The sequence below is a fragment of the Aulonocara stuartgranti genome (assembly GCF_965226115.1).
Source record: "Aulonocara stuartgranti genome assembly, chromosome: 3".
Taxonomy (NCBI): Eukaryota; Metazoa; Chordata; class Actinopteri; order Cichliformes; family Cichlidae; genus Aulonocara; species Aulonocara stuartgranti.
Genome location: NC_138941.1, coordinates 63,710,731 through 63,723,703, shown reverse-complemented (window position 1 = coordinate 63,723,703; position 12,973 = coordinate 63,710,731). Strand labels below are relative to the sequence as shown.

At 41.3% G+C, this 12,973-nt stretch overlaps 1 protein-coding gene and 1 long non-coding RNA gene across 2 annotated transcripts; one reads left to right on the top strand and one right to left on the bottom strand.

Annotated features, from left to right (window-relative positions):
* Positions 1–5,402: 5,402 nt before the first annotated feature.
* On the bottom strand, positions 5,403–9,250 carry LOC309696624. The gene is made up of 5 exons (XR_014273563.1): positions 9,085–9,250; positions 8,380–8,548; positions 8,062–8,163; positions 5,577–7,902; positions 5,403–5,498 (listed from the first exon to the last, which is right to left on the bottom strand). It is a non-coding gene; the product is annotated as an uncharacterized lncRNA (long non-coding RNA).
* A 201-nt stretch (positions 9,251–9,451) lies between these two features.
* Positions 9,452–12,539, top strand: LOC309694147 (uncharacterized protein; the record flags this gene model as incomplete). Its single annotated transcript, XM_082513954.1, has 2 exons — positions 9,452–9,981; positions 11,642–12,539. Exons 1-2 carry the CDS (start codon positions 9,620–9,622, stop codon positions 12,537–12,539), a joined length of 1,260 nt encoding a protein of 419 aa, XP_082370080.1. The 5' UTR covers positions 9,452–9,619.
* Positions 12,540–12,973: the final 434 nt, after the last annotated feature.

Genomic DNA, 12,973 nt, shown 5'->3' with positions numbered 1-12,973 from the left:
AAGCCTCGACCTCCAATAAAGTAAGCAGACTTCCCTTCTTCACGTGCTTTCTTTATAATGGGCCACAGCTTCAGTCTGTTTTCTTTGTCCTCTCTCGTCAGGTCTTCAGTAAACCTCAGATGATTATTTTGAAGGAAAGTATTATTCTTGGCAGCTTTCCACACCGCATCACGAATTCTTCTTGAGATGAACCGGATGATGATCCCTCTGGGTCTCGGGTCATTTTGTTTTGGTTTCCCCACTCGATGAGCGATGTCTAAGACCTCTGAAAACTTTTCCTTCTCCGCAGGTAGAACCGTTTGGCATATCCCAATCGCCTTTGCGCGCACATCTTCCTTCTCCAACTCCGGTACCCCATACAGTCTCAGATTCCAACGGCGGTTGTAGCGTTCAACTTCAGAGATGCGTTCGTCACATTTCTGTGTAAGCGTTTCGTTTTTCTCAACCCTTTTCTCAATGACCATAATCTTATCACTTATGTCCTTTAAGTCCGTACGAACTGTTCCTACCATTTCTTCAATTGCGTCACTTCTGGTGTTGATCAGATTAATCAAAGTGTTGACCGCATCAGCTTTCAGGGAATCGTCATCAGAGTGACTGGTAGACAGTGTTGGTTTTTTAGCCACTGGAGGCTTGGAAGGCGTAACTGGTAGGGGTGGAAATTCTTCTTCAACCATCTGCTGACACTCCATTTCTCTTATGTAGCTATGGTCGCTAGCTAGCATGCTAGTTGCATGTGGTTTGCCCGAGTTACTCAGCCTTTTCTGAGCAGATTTCGACATGTTGTTGTTGCAGAATTTGGTTTCAGGTTTAGCAGGTTTAGTGTGTTGATCTTCAAAAAAGTCTTGAAAGTTACAAAGACGTCAAATAAGCGTTGTAAAAATGCTTTATATCTTTCTAGTGCTGAGAGCTCGAAAAGACACTCCTCATCACGCCGCCATCTTGCTCGGCCCCCCCCCTCGGGATCCACATGCTGACCGGTGTTGTGCCAAAAAGTGATTGTCTGCCAGAAACTGATTGCCGTCCGCGGGAGCGCGCGCAGCTGCTTAAAGCTGCAGCGCCCGGATTACTTGCGTTGCCAGCTACTTCCGTGCAACTGATATAACGTGGGGGGAAAAAACTCAAACACATTTATGCCTTTGCTATTAGGCAAAGGTATGCATTTATGGAGCTTTAACGTTTCTTGTAACCGAATTATGACGCTTATCAGAAGGTTGCTTTCAGTGTGTAGCGCAGTCACGAATGACTACACGCATCACGATGGAATAATTAATGCCCACAGGTTTAGTATGTCTACTCTCGTTGTTCATATTTGTTATAAGACTGTCGAATAGTAGTTAAAACAATAAAGACCTATTGTGCCAGTATCACCATGACTCTTTCTTGTTTGTTCAGAATAACGACTGAGAACATGGCATTTTAGCGCTACCAAAAAGTGATTGTGGCCTATAACTTGTCACGGAAACAATATTTCGGCTCCAAACTTGGCGGATGTCATTTAGAAGGGTCATATGTCAAATATTACATCTCAAACAGTCCCTTAGAACTGCTGAATAACCATTAAGGGAACGATAAAACTGATAATATGCAATTTTCAACCTGCCAAAAAGTGATTGTGGCCTATATCTTGTCACTGAACCAATGTTTCTGCTTCAAACTTGGTGGATGTCATTCAGAAGGGTCCTATGTGACATATTATATCTCAAACACTCTCCAAGAACTGCTGAAAAACTTTTAAAATAACATTAATACCGATAATATGTCATTTTCAACCTGCCAAAAAGTGATTGTGGCCTATATCTTGTTAATGAAATACTATTTCTGCTTCAAACTTGCTGCATGTCATTCTGAAGGGTCCTATGTGACACATTATATCTCAAACAGTCCCTTAGAACTGCTGAATAACCATTAAGGGAATGATAAAACTGATAATATGCAATTTTCAACCTGCCGAAAAGTGATTGTGGCCTATATCTTGTCACTGAAACAATATTTCTGCTTCAAACTTGTTGGGTATCATCCAAAAGGATGATATGTGGCACATCATATCCCAAACAGTCTCTAAGAAATGCTGAATAACTTTTAAAGGAACATTAATATTGATAATATGCCATTTTCAGCCTGCCAAAAAGTGATTGCCGCCTATATCTTGTCACTGAAATACTATTTCTGCTTCAAACTTGGTGGATGTCATTCAGATGGGTGATATGTCAAATATTACATCTCAAACAGTGCCTTAGAACTGCTGAATAACTTGTACAAGAACAATAACACTGATAATATGCCATTTTCAAGCTGCCAAAAAGTGATTGTGGCTTATAACTTGTCACTGAAACAATATTTCTGCTTCAAACTTGTTGGATATCATCCAGAAGGGTTACATGTGACATATTATATCCCAAACATTCTCCAAGAGCTGCTGAATAACTTTTAAAAGAACATTAATACCGATAATATGTCATTTTCAACCTGTGCATAAAAAGTCAAATTTCAAAAGTGTTGTAATTCAAAAATAATACAAAAAAAGGATAATGGCCAAATGGAAACAGGTGGGAGGAGATCTGCTTAAACACATTAGGAACACCAAGTAATAGGAAAGACAAAACAAACGGTAATAAAAATGTCATTCCAATACAGCAATTATTGACAAGATATAGGCCACAATCACTTTTTGGCAGGTTGAAAATGACATATTATCGGTATTAATGTTATTTTAAAAGTTTTTCAGCAGTTCTTGGAGAGTGTTTGAGATACAGCGGGGAAAATAAGTATTTGACACATCAGCATTTTTATCAGTAAGGGGATTTCCAAGTGGACTATTGACACAACATTTCCACCAGATGTTGCCATCAAGCCAAATATTGACATCATACAAACAAATCAGAACATATAAGTATACAAGTTAAACCACAATAAATAAAGTGAAATGACACAGGGAATAAGTATTGAATACATGGAGATAACAAGGGGCAAAATGACATAGAAAGCCAGGAGATCACCTGAAATCTGTCAGTATTGATAGAGAAATCCTGTCCCCTATCAGTACTAATTGATATCAGCTGCTTTAGTCCTAATTGATGGCCTATAAAGGCTCCTCATTACCCAGAAGGCACACAGGAAAGACTTCATGATGGGTAAAAGCAAAGAACTCTCTCAAGATCTTCGTAATCTTATCGTTGAAAAGCATTTTGATGGGAATGGTTATAGGTGCATTTCCAGAATGCTGAATGTTCCTGTGAGCACTGTGGGGGCCATTATCCGGAAATGGAAAGTGCATCAGTTCACCATAAACCTGCCACGATCAGGTGCTCCACGCAAGATCCCTGTCCGAGGAGTCCAAAGAATAATCAGGAGGGTTCTCCAAGAGCCAAGAACCACTCGGACAGAACTTCAGGAAGACCTTGCATCAGCAGGTACTGTTGTTTCAAAGAAAACTATAAGCAATGCACTGAACCGCCATGGCATCCATGCACGCTCACCACGCAAGACTCCATTGCTGAACAAAAAGCATGTCAAGGCTCGGTTAAACTTTGCGCAACAGCATTTGGAGAAGCCTGTGGATTATTGGACGACTATAGTATGGTCAGATGAAAGCAAAATTGAACTTTTTGGCAGTCATTCTACACACCATGTTTGGAGAAGAAATGGCACTGCTCACCACCCCAAGAACACCATACCAACAGTCAAGTTTGGGGGTGGAAGCATCATGGTTTGGGGCTGCTTTTCAGCAAGGGGTACTGGCAGACTTCATATTATTGAAGGCAGGATGAATGGAGAGATGTACCGGGACATTCTGGATAAAAATCTGCTGCCATCTACCAGGAAGCTAAAAATGAAAAGAGGGTGGACATTTCAGCAAGACAATGATCCCAAACACAAGGCCAAGGAAACAATGAAGTGGTTTCAAAGAAAGAAAATCAAGTTGCTTGAATGGCCCAGTCAATCACCTGACCTAAATCCCATAGAAAATCTATGGAGAGAACTGAAGATTAAAGTTCATAAAAGAGGCCCAAGGAACCTTCAAGATTTAAAGACCGTTTGTGTGGAAGAATGGGCCAGAATCACTCCTGAGCAATGCAGACGACTGGTCTATCCATACAAGAGGCGTCTAGAAGCTGTAATCACCAACAAAGGCTTTTCTACAAAGTATTGAATAAAGTGTGTTCAATACTTATTCCCTGTGTCATTTCACTTTATTTATTATGGTTTAACTTGTATACTTATATGTTCTGATTTGATTGTATGACGTCAATATTTGGCTTGATGGCAACATCTGGTGGAAATGTTGTGTCAATAGTCCACTTGGAAATCCCCTTACTGATAAAAATGCTGATGTGTCAAATACTTATTTTCCCCGCTGTATATGTCACATAGGACCCTTCTGAATGACATCCACCAAGTTTGAAGCAGAAACATTGTTTCAGTGACAAGATATAGGCCACAATCACTTTTTGGCAGGCCGAAAATGGCATATTATCAATGTTAATGTTCCTTTACAGGTTATCCAGCAGTTCTAAGGGACTGTTTGAGATGTAATATTTGACATATGACCCTTCTAAATGACATCCGCCAAGTTTGAAGCCGAAATATTGTTTCAGTGACAAGTTATAGGCCACAATCACTATTTGGTAGCGCTAAAATGCCATGTTCTCAGTCGTTATTCTGAACAAACAAGAAAGAGTCATGGTGATACTGGCACAATAGGTCTTTATTGTTTTAACTACTATTCGACAGTCTTATAACAAATATGAACAACGCGAGTAGACATACTAAACCTGTAGGCATTAATTATTCCATCGTGATGCGTGTAGTCATTCGTGACTGCGCTACACACTGAAAGCAACCTTCTGATAAGCGTCATAATTCGGTTACAAGAAACGTTAAAGCTCCATAAATGCATACCTTTGCCTAATAACAAAGGCATAAATGTGTTTGGGTTTTTTCCCCCCACGTTATCTCAGTTGCACGGAAGTAGCTGGCAACGCAAGTAATCCGGGCGCTGCAGCTTTAAGCAGCTGCGCGCGCTCCCGCGGACGGCAATCAGTTTCTGGCAGACAATCACTTTTTGGCACAACACCGTCACCGAGTGAACCCTATTGCCAGTGGCGTGTCTAGAAAATTTTTTTGGGGGGGGCCAGGTAGGGGCACAGATTTGTAGAAGGGTGGCACATGTAATTGGCAGATAATGTTAAAAAAAAATTCTACCAACCGTTAACCATAATTCAATAATCCTATAAACCTAATAACCGGATGCGCTTTTAACTTTTATTAGAATGAGATTTTCACCACTATAGTGAAAAGTGTTTAGATACTGTGTTGATAAAGTACAAGAGATACAATCAGTGCTTTGTCAGTTTATTCAGCATTCAAGGACAAGTATTTTTACTGACAAATAGTGCACATATGTTTTGGGCTAAAACATTTTTGAACATTAAACTACAAACATTTTTAACATACAATTGGCAAATTAGCCAATGCAATGCAAAACTTATTTAACCCTTGGAGGGTCTTAAGGACATTTATTGTCCTTAGGCCTAAAGGTGGATGTCTTTTTAAGGACCCTCCAAGGGTTAAACTTATTAAAATATACTGAACTTTTAATAAGACTCTGTTACATGTTAAGAAGACAAGAAGTACAAAAACATTTGTGAACAGCAGCACTTGTAGTTGCAAAATATTTATTTTTTGATAGAGAACATTTACTCAAGTACCTACTCTATGCTTCATTAAATATTATCAATGACTTAGAATAGGTAGATCCGCCTGTTACAGTGACGGGTGGCGAAACGTGTTACAAAGTCATCCAGGCTTAATGATCTTGCCCTTTTCCTCTCAATACTCAAAACTCCAATATTGCTAAGCCTCTCATCAGTCATAGTTGTTCGTAGATGATTTTTTATAAGCTTTAGCACTGAAAAGCTACGTTCACAAGTAGCACTGCTGACAGGTAAAGCTAAAGCTATTCGACATAAACGAAAAAGCTGATGAAACACCTCTTTGTAAGACTCTAGGAAGGTAGTAAACCCCAAAATACTGGAGAGTTCATTCCCACACCCTGCTCTCCTTTGAACAACCTTTCTAGCTTGATACAGCTCATGTTTGAGGTCTTCAATATCACAGTCATACAGACCAGCCAAGCTTACAACTATTTCCTCTGACAAAAAGCTCTTACTCTTGGGGTTTAGTGCCTGTATACCCCTCATAATATCACAATTGGTCTTGTTGAAGCGCTTCTCCATCTCTGCATGTACATGGTCAAGAATGGGGTAAAATACTTCCCTCTTAAACTTGTCCTTGTCATCCTCCTTACACCTGTGTTGCCCGATTGGAGAATCTACAAAATAACCCTTTAGCCTGAGGCTCTCTCTCTGCACCCTTCTCTTAACTGTCTCAGAGGCAACAGTACACTGTTCTGCAATATCCATTGCGTCTTGCCACAGCTCATCAAAACAGGATTCACTTCTATATTGGTCCAAGGTGTCTTGAAGTGCATGAATTAGGTCTACAGCCTTTGCTAGATCAAGAGATGGAGACTGAAGTACATCAGAAAGCAACTTAATTTCCCCTAGAATTTTTCTAAATGTGGATAAATTGCCAATAAATGTGAGGTCAATTTGTGCCAACAGACCCCGTGCCTCCACTGATCTGTCACCGCTGTTCTCTAAATCTATCTCATGTAGCACTCTTAATATAGCTGGTAATCTGTCCATTACAGTTTTGCATGCACTGTAACGACATGCCCACCTGGTATCACTGAGTCTCTGAAGCTCTCTAGGAGCCTCTGGATACATGTCTTTTTGAACTGTGATCCATTTTTGGTGAACATATGAACCTGACATGTAGACATACAATTTCTGCAACAATGAAAAAAAGCAGTGTGCTTCAGGGACTGATTTCACTGCATCAACGATAACAAGGTTAAGGCAATGTGCATTGCAATGTACATAAAATGCATGTTTTGCCTCTGTTTTGATCCTGGCTGCAACACCCCTGCATTTCCCTGCCATTACTGACGCCCCATCATATCCTTGGCCTACAAGATTGGATCTATATTCAAGGCCATACCTTTCCAGACACTGTATGATATTTTGAGTGAGCCCTGCTGCATCTAGCTGACTTGCTCTCTGGAACTCTAAAAAACTCTCTTGAACAGCCCCATTGTAGTAATACCTTAGTACTAATGACAGTTGCTCTGTTTTCTTTAGGTCTTTTGTTTCATCTGCAATCACAGAGAAGTACTCACTCTCCTTTACTTCTCTGATAATGGCTTCACGTACCATCTCTGACAGACATTCGATTACTTCATTCTGAATGGTGTTACTGGTATATTTTGCATTTCCTGCAGCTTTCATTTTTTTGCAATCAGTGGATTATGCTTAGAAAGAAGTTCCATTAACTCTAAAAAGTTCCCCTTGTTTTGTGATGTATCTGTCTCAAGATGCCCCCTTTGGGAGAGGTTTTGCATAGCTGTAAGGAGAACTACTTCAGCAACAGTTTTGATATATATGCGATTTTCCTCTACTTTTTTTTTATATGCCTTGTCCAAAGCATCACGCACAGATGAATCTGTCAAAATGTTTTTCTGATGTTCACTCCAAGCATACATGGCATTCGTATGACCTTCAGATTTCTCATGCCCCTTAAAACCTCCATCTTTATACATTGCCTTCTTCCAGTTTGAGTACCCTTCATGTGATGTAAAAGGAGTTTCAGAAGTATTTGGAATGGAAAAGTATCTACATGCAAAACAATAGACAGAGTCCCGACTTTGAGAATATTCCAGCCATTTGTGTTGTGAATACCATGTCTTGCTGAAGGCCCTCCTCTTTTCACCATGTACTGTTCGAGGAAATATCTTCAAGTGTGGCTGTCTAGGTCCCTCCGCTGGATTTTGAGATATATCTAAGTGTGGGAGGATTCAATTTAAAAATCAATGAAGAATTGTTTTTGATCTAGAACAACATCTCTTGCAAAAGTGACAGTATCAATATTATAAAATATTTAATGCACAATTAAAGGCTTTCAATATTAATCTATGAAGTAAGATTGGAGGTTAAATACCATGTGGATGGCCCAGTGTCGTACATGATGTTGAAGGAGAAGATGTTTCAAAAGGCACCACATCCTGGTTATCTGGTGGATCATGAACAGGTGAAAAAGTGCCTGGGATAATATAAAAATATTACATTTCATTAAATAAAAAAAACATGTTATTTAAAGCAGGATTTTGTTTTAATTTCCAATTATGTACCACAATACATATATTCACTTATTTAATTATTTATTCCCAAATATTAGGATTTGTCCCCTATGGATCGGTTGAACACTTGACAATATAAACATCCCTTCCTTGCATTTTCCTTATTCATTCTCACATACCTTCATTTGTAGAAATCACAGGTGACAATGATGACTGCTGCTCAGTCCACCTTTCCCTGACATTGCTCTCTGCTTCTGGCGTTATTTTAGCCTTCTTAAGGAAGAAATTCTCAATATTTTGAGATCTTTTCATTCTCCACTCCTATTCTTCTATCTATACTGGTTGGCCCTGAAGTAATAAAGCAAAAACTTATGTCACAAACAACAACTTTCTTGATGTATGACCTTGACTGAAAGTCAGGGATGTCAAATTCTTGCCCTTATGGACCCCTATCATGCATGTTTTAGATGTTACCTATACCAACATAGCCAATTCAAATCAAATAATCCCCAAACACCTAGTTGTGCACAAGTCTGTAAATGATTCTTTAAATCAGCTGTGTTGAAGTATGGAAACATCTGAAACCAGGAGGACCAGAACTGCACATCCCTGCATTGAACATGGCACAAACTTTGGTAATATTGATGTATAAAGAACAACACTGGCTGATGATGAAGTACAGTCAGCTGGCATGGCGACACTGCCAGTATTAACCTGCAACTTGGATTATATCTTATAACTAATAACTCTTATGCTAGCTCCGCGGCCGCCCAGTAGCCTACTGAAATATTCGGCGGTTGCAATAATTCTTTAAGTGTTATTTTTTCCTTGGTATTCTAATTTCACCGAAGTTTACTAAACTCAACAAACTTAATATTACTTACCAGGACATTTATTCTCTCATCATTTTCTTTTGCCGGAAAATAGCTTTCTGTGGTGCCGTCTTTCTCCTTCCTTTGCCGATGCTGCATTCACTTACACTCGGATATCTGAGCTTCACTACGAAAACGTAATCGTACATTTGATATTTAATTGAATTTTATTGTTTTAGCTTCGGGGTGGCACCTGGGGTGGCCAGTCTGGTTTGGGGGGTGGCCTGTGCCCCCCCAGGCCACCCCGCTGGACACGCCACAGGGCACAAACTTTGGTAATATTGATGTATAAAGAACAACACTGGCTGATGATGAAGTACAGTCAGCTGGCATGGCGACACTGCCAGTATTAACCTGCAACTTGGATTATATCTTATAACTAATAACTCTTACGGTGTGTTCACACCGAACGCGATGGACGCGAATAAAACGCCCCAAACGCCCCTAATTTGACGCGTGTACATTCGCGTCTCAACGCGTGTCCAAGAAAAATCCATCGCGCGTCAAAATATCATATTTTGACGCGCGTGACGCGCGTGAACCGGAAATGTGGGAGGAATGTGGGAGGGAGTTGTGCCAGACCTGGTTTTGCAAGATGGCAGCTATCGAGCTAGCGCTTCAAGAGAGAGTCTCCCTTCTCTATGTACTGTGGAGAGCAGAGCAGCAGCGTAAAAGACGTCCTCGCCGTACCTGGGTCCATCAAGTCCTCCAGGCGCGTGAGCAGTTTGGTGAGTTTCACCATTTGCTCCAGGAGCTGCGCCTGGATGACGGCAGATTCCAGCGATATCATCGTCTGTCACCCGGCCAGTTTGAGGACCTGCTTTCCCGCGTCGGTCCCAGAATCGCCCGCCTAGACACCAATTACAGGCGCTCAATCCCACCTGCAGAGCGCCTGTCCGTCTGCCTGAGGTTAGTAAAAGTGGTCAATACGGTAGTCCTTTATTGATACCTGTGCTAATATATGCTAAACCATCCATTTATACACTGCTAACATGGATGTGCTATGCTAACAGTGAATGCTGTCGGCGTTTACTGATGGCATAGCACATCCATGTTAGCAGTACACTGCTAACATGGATGTGCTATAACAGTGAATGCTGTCGGCGTGTATAAACTATCGTTTATACACTGCTAACATGGATGTGCTATGCTAACAGTGAATGCTGTCGGCGTTTACTGATGGCATAGCACATCTACACTGCTAACATGGATGTGCTATAACAGTGAATGCTGTCGGCGTGTATAAACTATCGTTTATACACTGCTAACATGGATGTGCTATGCTAACAGTGAATGCTGTCGGCGTTTACTGATGGCATAGCACATCCATGTTAGCAGTGTATCGTGTATACACTGCTAACATGGATGTGCTATAACAGTGAATGCTGTCGGCGTGTATAAACTATCGTTTATACACTGCTAACATGGATGTGCTATGCTAACAGTGAATGCTGTCGGCGTTTACTGATGGCATAGCACATCCATGTTAGCAGTACACTGCTAACATGGATGTGCTATAACAGTGAATGCTGTCGGCGTGTATAAACTATCGTTTATACACTGCTAACATGGATGTGCTATGCTAACAGTGAATGCTGTCGGCGTTTACTGATGGCATAGCACATCTACACTGCTAACATGGATGTGCTATAACAGTGAATGCTGTCGGCGTGTATAAACTATCGTTTATACACTGCTAACATGGATGTGCTATGCTAACAGTGAATGCTGTCGGCGTTTACTGATGGCATAGCACATCCATGTTAGCAGTGTATCGTGTATACACTGCTAACATGGATGTGCTATAACAGTGAATGCTGTCGGCGTGTATAAACTATCGTTTATACACTGCTAACATGGATGTGCTATGCTAACAGTGAATGCTGTCGGCGTTTACTGATGGCATAGCACATCCATGTTAGCAGTGTATCGTGTATACACTGCTAACATGGATGTGCTATAACAGTGAATGCTGTCGGCGTGTATAAACTATCGTTTATACACTGCTAACATGGATGTGCTATGCTAACAGTGAATGCTGTCGGCGTTTACTGATGGCATAGCACATCCATGTTAGCAGTGTATCGTGTATACACTGCTAACATGGATGTGCTATGCTAACAGTGAATGCTCTCGGTGTTTACCGATAGCAAACTGGTACTGTTTATAATATTTCTAGTGATACTCAGATGGTCTCATCAAGTCCCGATTTAATTCGATTTATGCTGTTATCAGTGGTTGAATGATAGCATGGCTGTGGTGTCATAGGTATGCTCTCGGTGTTTGCTGATATCAAACTGGTATTAGGACCACTGTGGGTTAATCTTTGTAGTGATACACACTCCTTTTGTTTATTTATACCTGGTTTAATTTCTGGGATAGTTGAATATTTGTATATAATCACTGCAGACTGTTTTAGATTATATCAAATATATATCATGTAATTATCCTTATAATTACAAAATGTTTTATGTAAGATTTATGTTTTGGAATTTGTAATTTTGGAATTTCAATAATGTATTTTGTAACTGCAGTACACATAATACACATTTTAAACAATTTTGTCCAGGTTCCTTGCCACCGGGGACTCCTTCAGGACCATCGCGTTCAGTTTTCGAGTCGGTGTGTCCACGGTGAGCCAGATCATCCCCCAGGTAGCGACGGCCATCTGGGACTGTCTAGTGGACGATTTCATGGCTGTGCCTTCAACTGAAGACTGGCGGTCCATCGCAGAGGGATTCCAGGAGCGCTGGAACTTCCCCCTCTGTTGTGGAGCTCTGGATGGGAAGCACGTCCAGACGAAGGCACCCCCCAACTCAGGATCCATGTTCCACAACTACAAGGGAACTTTCTCCATTGTTCTCCTTGCGGTTGTGGATGCAGAGCATCGCTTCCGTGTCATTGATGTTGGGGGGTACGGGAGGACCAGCGACGGTGGTATTCTGGCCAACTCCACCTTTGGTCAGGCTCTTCGGGCTGGGACTCTCCATCTGCCTCCTGACCAGCCTCTACCTGGTGGAGAACACCGTGGAGCCCAGCCCCATGTCTTTGTGGCTGATGAAGCGTTCCCGCTGCGGCGTGAGCTCATGAGACCTTTCCCTGGACGCCTCCTCCCTTTAGAGAAGAGGATCTTTAACTATCGCCTTTCCAGGGCCAGGATGATAGTGGAGAGTGCCTTCGGTATCCTCTCCTCACAGTGGAGGTTGTATCGGCGTGCCATGGAGCTCCGTCCTGAAATTGCGGAGAAGTGTGTGAAGGCAACGTGTGTTCTCCACAATTTTCTGCGCTGTGTGGACGAGAGAGGGGCACCTGCTGTGAGGGGTGTGGCACCTGCTGTGGTGGAGCCGTTGCAAGGCCTGGGTCGTGTAGCAGCAAACAACTCCTCCAGAGAGGCTGTCCTGGTGAGGGAGAAGTTCATGGCCCACTTCTCGGCAGAGGGAGCTGTGTCTTGGCAACCAAAGGAGTAGCCTGTTTGAAGTCTGAGTGACTTCCCCACAACGGCTCTTTTAAGAGCCACCCACAAACCTCTAAAGAGTGTTCCTGTCTTTTTAAAATTTTCTTAATAAATGGATCTCTACTCCAAAATAACCTAACCTCTCTTTATTCTCTTAAGTAACTTGTCTTCACTATGTTCCTATAACCAGTGTGATGCAAAAGTTTGAGCAACCTTATTAATAGTCATTATTTTCCTGTATGAATCGGTTACAGTAAAAAATGTCAATTACATATATCATATAGGAGACACACACATTGATATACACTAAATATTTATGTTATTTCTCTTTTTATGTGTTGCCAATATATGCACCTGCTTTATTTAGTGTAAAGTTATTGCACACTTTCTGTAAATCCAGTGAACTGCATTTCACTTCTCAAATATCACTGTGTGTGTCTCCTATAT